Below are 9,495 nucleotides of genomic sequence, written 5' to 3'. Positions count from 1 at the left end.
TTTTTTGAGATGCCTTGCTCTGTCACCAGGCTGGAGTGCAGTGGCGCAATTCCAGTTCATTGCAACCTCTGCCTCCTGTGTTCAAGCAATTCTCCTGCCTCAGCCTCCCAAGTGGCTGGGACTATAAGCACCTGTCTCCATGCCTGGCTAATTTTTGTATTTTTAGTGGAGATGAGGTTTCACCATGTTGGCCAGGCTGGTTTCAAACTCCTAACCTCAGATGATCTGCTCACCTCAGCCTCCCAGAGTGCTAGGATTACAGGTGTGAACCACCGGGCATGGCCAGAGGTGTGTCTTAAAGATTGAAAGTTTTAAGTTTTCTTGAAGATCTCATTTACAGAGTGCTGTTGTTGGCCAGGTGGCTCACACCTGTAATCCCAGCACTTTGGGAGGCTAAGGTGGTAAGGACTTCCAGACCAGCCTGGCCAATGTGGTAAAAAACCTGTCACTACTAAAAATACAAAAATTAGCTGGGTGTGGTGGCGCACACCTGTAGTCCCAGCTACTCAGGAGGCTGAGGCAGGAGAATCTCTTGGACCTGGGAGGTGGAGGCTGTAGTGAGCTGAGATCATGCCACTGCACTCCAGCCTGGGCTACAAGAGTGAAACTCTTGTCTCAAAAAAAAGGCGGGGAGGGGGTGCTGTTGTTTGTCAGTTGGCTTGATAGTCTGGTGGGAGTGGGTGCAGCAGGGTCTCTGCTGTCCTGTCTTAGTGTTTCTGTGTCTCAGAAGTGCACCTGATCAGTGCCTCTTTCCTGGGGCAGCCAAGCTGTGACAAATGCCTTGTACCTTTGGTGGGGATTGTGGAGAGGATGTTTCCCACCTCTCCCCCAGTAGCTGGACTCTTCCCTTCCTCCAGCTGTAGGGGTCTTCTCTGTGCCCTGGAGTGACAGGGTTTGCAATTCTTCCCCTAGCAGCTTAGGCTTCTCCTCAATCGAGAGAAGACTCCAGGTGGGGCTTTGTGCCTTTTCCATGTTTCGTCCATTCCCTTCTCCAGGCCTGCAGCACCCATGGCTGCGATCTCAGTCTTTCCCACTAAGTGGAGGCCAGTGGGGCAGATCCTAGGGCTGGGTGCACACTGCTGCATCAGCGACCTCCAAGTCTTCTGTTTCAGGCCCAGCTCTGGGGTTTTAGTGAGATCATGGCTTGAACCTTTCCTGCTTGTCTGGTGCCCAGCATTTTGCCCCTGTGCTTGGCCACCACAGAGCTAGTAGAGCCAGTCCTTCCTCTGTCTCTTCTTGTAGGGAGCGGGCCTGTCCTTAGCTTCCAGGCTGCTGGGTTTCCCCGAGACTTCAGCTCTCTGATAGCCGTGACAAAAGTTATGATGCTGTGGGTTATGTGGTTTCTTCTTACTGGTAAGGGCGGGAGTGATGCGCTTTCTGGCTTCCTACATTCTAGGTGGAAGCGGAACTCCAACACGTGTTCCTGGGGATACACTAGGATGTGTTGGATTTGGATGTTGTCAGCAGCTACGTGTTGTGTGAAAGAGCAGGGCTCTAGAGTCAGCTAGACTTGGTTTCAGTCCTTGGCCAGCCACTTGCTGCCGTTTCATCACCGTCATGTACCTCTTTCAGTCTCAGCTTCTGGATTCATAAACTCAGAAAAAACACTCATGTTGGAGATGAGAGATTAAATGAAATACATAAAATGTCTAGCTGAGTGTCTGGTATATATTAGGTATTCAATAAATCACAGCTGGTTTAATCAATACAAATGTGTTAGTATAGTGTTTCCTTACAGAATGCCATGAGTCATGGCAGTCACTATTTTCCAGGTCCCTTGATGATACTCAGTTGTACAGTAGCATTTTTCTTACTTCGTAACAGTAGGTAGATGTCTTCAGGGAAGATCTGTGTTTATTACTAGGTCCTTTTCACTAACTTATCACATCCAAATTCTATCACCATTTTGGGAATTAATGAGTTTAGGCGTTGAGTAGCACCAGCTGCAGTCATTCACAAAAGAGTAAAAACCAGTCATAACATGTCTCCCTTGAAAGAACAGAACACCTACTGACAGTCCTGACAAAGGGGTCAACTCTGTCTGATCCAACCTTTGGATGCAGCTGTGAGTTTACAAGAAATACAGGGGACAAAGGTTTGTGTTGAACTACTTGATAAGCTTGCACTCGCAAAATCCAGGCTGTGGAGAATTCTGTGGGCCAAACAGTGAGATAAAGAGATGCAGGGAAAATTCTGTAAATTAAACAAGATTCAAAAGACATATTAAGTCAAAAGAATAGACAAGACCAAAGTGTGATATCTAAGACACTTGGCTAATAAAACCACAAAGATGTGCAAGGAAGTAGTTCCTATAAAAATGGGAATGGTGGTTGCCTTTGGAGGGAAGGAGGAGCTGCAGCTGGAAAGGGCCTCAGAGAGGCTTCTGAGTGCGTTGCAAGGCACGTTGAGCTCTTGTTAATTCACTCAGCTATACGTGGTTTGTGCATTCTTCTATATGGGTGTTTTATTTTACAGTAAAGAGGAAAACTCATGTCTTTCACAACTGTTGATTTGTGTGTTATATACGGAGCTGCAGTTAAGATGTTTTTAGTCATTGTGTGGTTCTCAGGGATTCACATACATGGTCCATCTGTTTTTTTCATGGTTATGACTCCTAAGAAAGTGTGGCTTGTGTCTCCACCAATATCTTCATAAGTTGTGTGTTATTTTTGAGTTATTACTAAATATTTATTCAAAGAGTTGAAATTTCCACCCAGGAATTCTTGTCATGTGTGTTAAAAGTTGAAAAGAAGCTGGATTTTTTTTTAGTAACTTTGAGGCTGACAAACTTTACCTTGTCTCTCTCTTTTTTTTTTTTTTTTTTTTTTTTTACGTAAAATTCATCCTGATCAGAAAAATATTAATGCCTATGTTGTGTTTAAGGATGAGAGTGCTGCCACACAAGCATTGAAAAGGTAATTTTATCACTGAGGTTTGAACAGAATAATTGTCCTATAAGTATGTATGAATGTATGAGGTTTTTTGTTTTTTTGTTTTGAGATGGAGACTCGATCTGTTGCCCAGGCTGGAGTGCAGTGGTGTGATCTTGGCTCACTGCAGCCTCCATCTCCCATGTTCAAACGATTCTCCTGCCTCACCCTCCCAAGTAGCTGGGATTACAGGCATGCACGCACCACCACGCCTGGCTAATTTTTGTGTTTTTAGTAGAGATGGGGTTTCACCATATTGGCCAGGCTGGTCTCGAACTCTTGACCTTATGATCCGCCTACCTTGGCCTCCCAAAGTGCTGGAATTACAGGTGTGAGCCACCAGTCCTGGCCTGAGTACTTCTTTTATTCTTTGGTTTCACTTTAGCATAGATGTTTTAATAATTAAGTGCTCATTTTTAACAACCATTTTCCCTTTTTATTTATAATATAGAAATGGGGCCCAAATTGCAGATGGATTTCGTATTAGAGTTGATCTCGCATCTGAGACCTCATCTGTAAGTAGTACTTGATTTGTTTAAAGAATGAGAGCTTTGTAGAGAGAAATCTTTCCTTCTAGGCTTTTCTTCAAAGGGGCTGGAATCAGCAGTGTGAGGGAAGCTCAGAAGGAAACAGCCCATATCCTCTGTGGCTAGAGTTGATGGCAAGAGAGGCACAAGAACTGAGGTCAACATTAGCTTCAAAAACATAGTCCTAGCTGGGCACAGTGGTTCATGTCTGTAATCCTAACATTTTGGGAGCCCAAGGTGGGAGGATCACTGGAGCCAGGAGTTCAAGAACAGCCTGGGCAATGTAGCAAGACACCACCTTTACAAAAAAAAAAACTAGGCAAGTGTGTGGTGCACGCCAATAGTCCCAGCTACTCATAAGGTTGAGGTTGGAGGATCACCTGAGCCTGGGAGTTTGAGGCTGCAGTGAGCTGTGATGGTGCCACTGCATTCCAGCCTGGCAAACAGAGGGAGACCCTGTTTCTTAAAAAGAAACGAAAACATAGTCCTCTTCCATTTGAAGTATGTCCCCTGTCCCACCATTAGCTCAAATAATTATAATTAGGTCAAAAGATACATTAGACATCATCTGGTGTAACACTTTAGTTTGTAGACTGAGGTCTCGAAAGTTCAATGATTGATTAGACAATTTTTAATACATACTCTGTCTGAGATACAGTTCTAAAACATAGTCTCAACTTCCTAGGAGCTGACAGTATGTAGTAGAAAGTGTCAGCACGATGGGTCATGTCACTGTTGTATAAGTACTGTTATTAATGCACAGGATGATTTGTCAGCTCAGGGTTGGGTTGCTTGACTTGGGGATGTGCCAACAAGAAGGGACAAGGAAGGTTTCCAGGGGAGTAAATGTCATAAAAGTCTTGAAAGATGAGGAGATAGAACTTAACCTGTGGAGAAGTGGGGGGAAGAAAAAAAGAGGAGGAGGCTTATGTAGACCAAAAATATTGTAAAGGTTGCAGGCTATGTCTGGGCAGAAATAAACAGTATAAATGGTAAAGATAGAAACTAATTTGCTCAGGGGATGGCAAGAGCTTGATACGGTTATTAGGTGGGTGGAAGGTGTAAGAGTTGCTGTTGGACAAATAGAGGCCAAATCATGAAGACGTCGTCTACCTCGCTTCTAAACTCAGAGTGACATGACCAGATTTGGATCTGGTAGAGGTGCCTAGAAATGAATGAAGGACAGTTATAATGGTTCACCCACAGAAACATAGAGTACATTTCTGTCAATATCAGAGCAACTTAGTGGAGAAATGACAGTGACCTGGATGAAAGCCCTGGCTTGACTTGGAGACCTAGTACAGGGTCAACAGACTGTAGTTGAGAGCCAAGTCTACCTGCGACCTTTTTTTGTTAGTAAAGTTTTCTTTTGACACAGCCACCCCCATTTGTTTGTATTATCTATGGGCTGTTCTCAAGGTATAATGGCAGAGTTGAGTAGTTGTAACGGATTCTACATGGCTTGCAAAGCCCATAATATTTGCTGTCTGGCCCTTTACGAAAAGTTTGCATGCCTCCAATATAGCAAGCTCTTCCCGAGCACTACCGTGTGTCAGTGCCAGCTGTGAACAAAAAGCCACTCCCTCCTCGGGTAGCCACACACAGTCCAGCAGGGAAGGCAGAAGAAACAGAATCAAAGAACAGTTGTGTGGTTAAATTAGAATGGGTGACCTGTCAGATACGGGGGGAAGGAGGGACAGGGAAGATTTTGATGTCTTCCATTTTCTGGTCTAATGAGTGATTTTTATTAACTGTCTTTGTGTTTCAGAGAGACAAGAGATCGGTTTTTGTAGGGAATCTCCCTTACAGTAAGTTTATTTAAACAAAGTACAGTTAATGTTACTAAATAAATAACAAGGAAATAAGAACTGAGTAGTAACGTAATGCTTTGATGTAAGACTAATTTTAAAGCATGCAGTGTGCTTGCCATGGCAGCACATGTACTAAAAAGTATGCAGCGTAATGACTTATTTTCATGGGACCATGCTTAACTAGCTATATTATTAAACATCTCCATTTTTCCGAGGAGCTCCCAACTCTTAACTTCGATTTTGGTTGAATTTGTTTTCAGAAGTTGAAGAATCTGCCGTTGAGAAGCACTTCCTGGACTGTGGAAGTATCATGGCTGTGAGGATTGTGAGAGACCAAGTTACAGGCATTGGCAAAGGGTTTGGCTATGTGCTCTTTGAGGTATGGGAGATTATTGTCACTGTCCTTTGAAGTGCCCTGGAGGCATTGACACTGTTGTGTGTCATCGAGACATAACTTTCACTTCCCATTCTCAAATTCCATCTTAAGAAAACTGAGCTGGGTGCAGTGACTCACGCCTGTAATCTCAGCACCTTGGGAGGCTGAGACAGGTGAATCTCTTGAGCTCAGGAGTTTGAGAGCAGCCTGGCCCACATGGTAAAACCTCGTCTCTACTAAAGATACAAAAGTTATTGGGGTGTGGTGGCAGGCGCCTATAATCCCAGCTACTCAGGAGGCTGAGTCAGGAGAATCACTTGAACCTAGGGGTGGAGGTTGCAGTGAGCTGAGATTGCAACCCTGTACTCCAGCCTGGGCCACAGAGCAAGACTTCGTCTCAAAACAAAATGAAAACTGAATTTATAACCTGCCATAATATATTGCTATAACTGCACCTGTCTAAAAGATGTCCTAGTTCTTTCTTTATACTAGTTAAATGTTTCAGATATTAGATATTAGAAGGACTAAAATCATTAAATCTCGTCCACCTTCTCTACAGTAGAGTAAATAATTGACATTCAGGTATAAGAAAGTTTTATTCTTTGTACAAAATTAGTAATATTTAGTTCATTAATTTTTTTTTTTAATGGATGAGAGGTTTATACGTTGCCCATACTGGCCTTGAACGCCTGACCTCACCTCCTTGTGCACCAGGACAACTGGCTTGAGCCACCGCGGCTCCCTAGTTCATTAATTTTTAACCAGCATTTCATGCCTGACAATATTAAGTAGTAAAAGAATATACAGGTCAGGCATGTTGACTCGTGACTGTAATCCCAGCACTTTGTGGGGGCTGAAACAAGAGGATTGATTAAGGTGGGGACTTTAAGACCAGCATGAGCAACATAGGTAGACACCATCTCTACAGAAAATATATATAAGTAAGGCTGGGTCAGTGTCTCATGCCTATAATCCCAGCACTTTGGGAGGCCAAGGCAGTTAGATCACTTGAGTCCAGGAGTTCAGGACTAGTCTGGGCAATGTGGCGAAATCCCGCCTCTACAAAAAAAAAAATACAAAAATCAGCCGGGCATGGTGATGCATGCCTGTAGTCCCAGTTCCTTGCAGGGCTGAGGCAGAAGGATCACCTGATCCTTGGAAGGTCGAGGCTGCAGTGAGCCATCCAACCTGGATAGCAGAGCGAGACCCTGTCAATAAATAAATAATTGGTCACAGTGGCCCGCACCTGTGGTCCTATCTACTCAGGAGGTTGAGGCTGGATGATTGCTTAGGATTGCACCACTGCACTCCAGCCAAAGTGATAGAGTGAGACCCTATCTCAAAACAAACAAGAAAGAACCTGTTGTCATCCCTTGGTATCCACGGCATAATGGTTCTAGGATCCCTGTCACATAGCAAACGATGTATATATCTGCAGATGCTCAAGTCCCTTATATAAAGTGGCATATTTACACAAATATATATTGTTATATATATATATAAAATAAATATTTTTTAATTGTCATTTATTTTCAAGTATTTTCCACTTGCGATTGGTTGAATCGTTTGATACTGAACTCATGGATTTGGGGACCTGACTATACATACTTTGGGATGGCATAAATTTTTCTTACCCATTAGTACATTTCCTTTCAGTTTTTCCTTGTGCTGCCATTTTTACAGTTGAACTTCTGTGAATATAAAATTGTGTGTACATCTTATTATATGTTATTTTCTATTCTGTAAGCATGTTCCATTGAGCGATGTAACAGAATCTATGCTGTCATTTCTCTCATGTTGGACCATGGTAGGATTCTGTTTTTCCCTGTAATAATGAAATTGCAGTGGTTACATGTTTTTTTGTTTTTGAAACAGTCTCACTCTGTTGCCAAGGCCGGAGTGCTGTGGCACGATCTCGGCTCACTGCAGCCTCTGCCTCCCAGGCTCTAGCAATCCTCCCATCTCAATTTCCTGAGTAGCTAGGACTACAGGTGTGTGCCACCATGCCTGGCTAATTTTTGTATTTTTTTGTAGAGACAGGATTTCACCATGTTTCTCAGTCTGGTCTTGAACTCTGAGTGAGCACAAGCAGTCTATCCACCTTGGCCTCCCAAAGTGCTAGGGTTATAGGTGTGAGCCACCCTGCTTGGCCTGGTTATGTTTTTCTCCCCAAAGTTTGCTTAAATTTTAGATTACTTCTTTAAGATCGATCCCCAGTAGAATATTACTAGATTAATATGTGTTACCATTTTGAAAACTTGAGAAATGGTGAGAATTGCCTGGTAGCTTTTTTAGAAAGATTGTCACAGCTTTTGTTGCCATTGTTACTATCTTGTAGTAATCTTACTGCTTCTCTGCTCCGTCGTCTATTACGTGATAAGCTTGTGAAGCCCTTTAACAAACGTCTCATGGATATTCAGGGTTGTAAGAATCAATGGCTCTATATTATAATAGAAGTATATTACTTGGAATATCCTCTGGAAAAAAAAAATAGAAGTATAACAGAATTGGGGATCTAAATGGAACCCTAGAGCGTATCTAGTCCAACATCTCAGTTCCTGTAATGAAGAGTTCCCTGCCCTCTGGTCACCTACTGCAGTGGGGCTTTGACGGAAAGATAGCTGTGAGAAGGAGATTTATTGGTTTAAAATATTGTATGTGACTAATCTAGTTTAGAACCTCATTTTACAATGAGAAAATGAAGCTTATAGCATTGTGACTTAGCTGAACATTTCACAGACAGCTTGAGTGCTTCGTGGGGAAACTGGTGAGGAGCGTGGTGGGAGACTTGGAGCATGGCAGCTGATACACCTGGGATTGGATGGGAATTATCTGTGCAAACTTGAAAGTCGTTCTCATCAGTTAAAGTCACACTTCACTGGTTTCTTTGCAGATGGGTTTCTGGTAGAAATTAATGTATTGCGTTTTCTTTTTATTTGCAGAATACAGATTCTGTTCATCTTGCTCTGAAATTAAATAATTCTGAACTAATGGGAAGAAAACTCAGAGTCATGCGTTCTGTTAATAAAGAAAAGTTAAAACAACAAAATCCAAATCCACGGTTAAAGAATGTTGGTAAACCTAAGCAGGGACTTAATTTTACTTCTAAAAATGCAGAAGGACATTCTAAAAGCTTATTTATGGGAGAGAAAGCTGTTCTCATTAAAAAGAAGAAGAAAGGACAGAAGAAAAGTAGATGCACTAAGAAACAGAGGAAACAGAAATAACCAGGAGCTGCTTTTTCTTTTCCTGCTGAGTTGCTAATAAAAATGCTATTATCTCCTAATCATGTGTTGAGTTGTATAATTTTTCACGGATGGTATATATGAAATGTGGAGACTTCCGCATTCTCAATTTATTCACATTGTAATACTACCTTTACCTTTGAAGGGTTTGTCTTTTTTTTGAGACAGAGTTGTGCTCTTGTTGCCCAGGCTGGAGTGCAGTGGTGCGATCTCAGGTCACGGCAACCTCCACCTCCCAGGTTCAAGCGCTTCTCCTGCCTCAGCCTGCTGAGTAGCTGGGATTACAGGCACCTGCCACCATGCCCAGCTAATTTTTTGCATTTTTAGTAGAGACGGGGTTTTACCACATTGGCCAGGCTGGTCCGGAACTCCTAACTTAAGGTGATCCACCTGCCTTGGCCCCCCAAGGTGCTGGGATTGCAGGCATGAGCCACCACATCTGGGTCTCCCTTTTCTTTCTTGTGCCTATTAAACCTCTGCTCTTAACCTTACTCCACATGTGCCTGTGTTCTTGATTTCCTTGGCATGAGGAAACGAACCTTGGGTATTACCCAAATGACGTCGCTTCAGTATCTCACTTTGTTGCCCAGGCTGGTCTCAAATTGT

General features: G+C 42.9%; 1 protein-coding gene across 1 annotated transcript in view; it reads left to right on the top strand.

Annotated features, from left to right (window-relative positions):
- The window catches only part of RBM34 (RNA binding motif protein 34), a 24,284-nt gene extending 15,353 nt beyond the window's left edge, over nt 1-8,931 (top strand). Inside the window, exons 7-11 of the mRNA XM_017526569.2 lie at nt 2,832-2,915; nt 3,382-3,445; nt 5,226-5,265; nt 5,529-5,647; nt 8,587-8,931. Coding sequence (XP_017382058.1) covers nt 2,832-2,915; nt 3,382-3,445; nt 5,226-5,265; nt 5,529-5,647; nt 8,587-8,871 — 592 coding nt within the window. The 3' untranslated portion in view covers nt 8,872-8,931. The remainder of the gene's footprint in view (nt 1-2,831; nt 2,916-3,381; nt 3,446-5,225; nt 5,266-5,528; nt 5,648-8,586) is intronic.
- The last annotated feature ends 564 nt before the right edge of the window (nt 8,932-9,495 follow it).

Source organism: Cebus imitator, unplaced genomic scaffold (assembly GCF_001604975.1).
Source record: "Cebus imitator isolate Cc_AM_T3 unplaced genomic scaffold, Cebus_imitator-1.0 Scaffold42, whole genome shotgun sequence".
NCBI classification, from domain to species: Eukaryota; Metazoa; Chordata; class Mammalia; order Primates; family Cebidae; genus Cebus; species Cebus imitator.
This window is presented reverse-complemented; position numbering and strand designations above follow the sequence as displayed.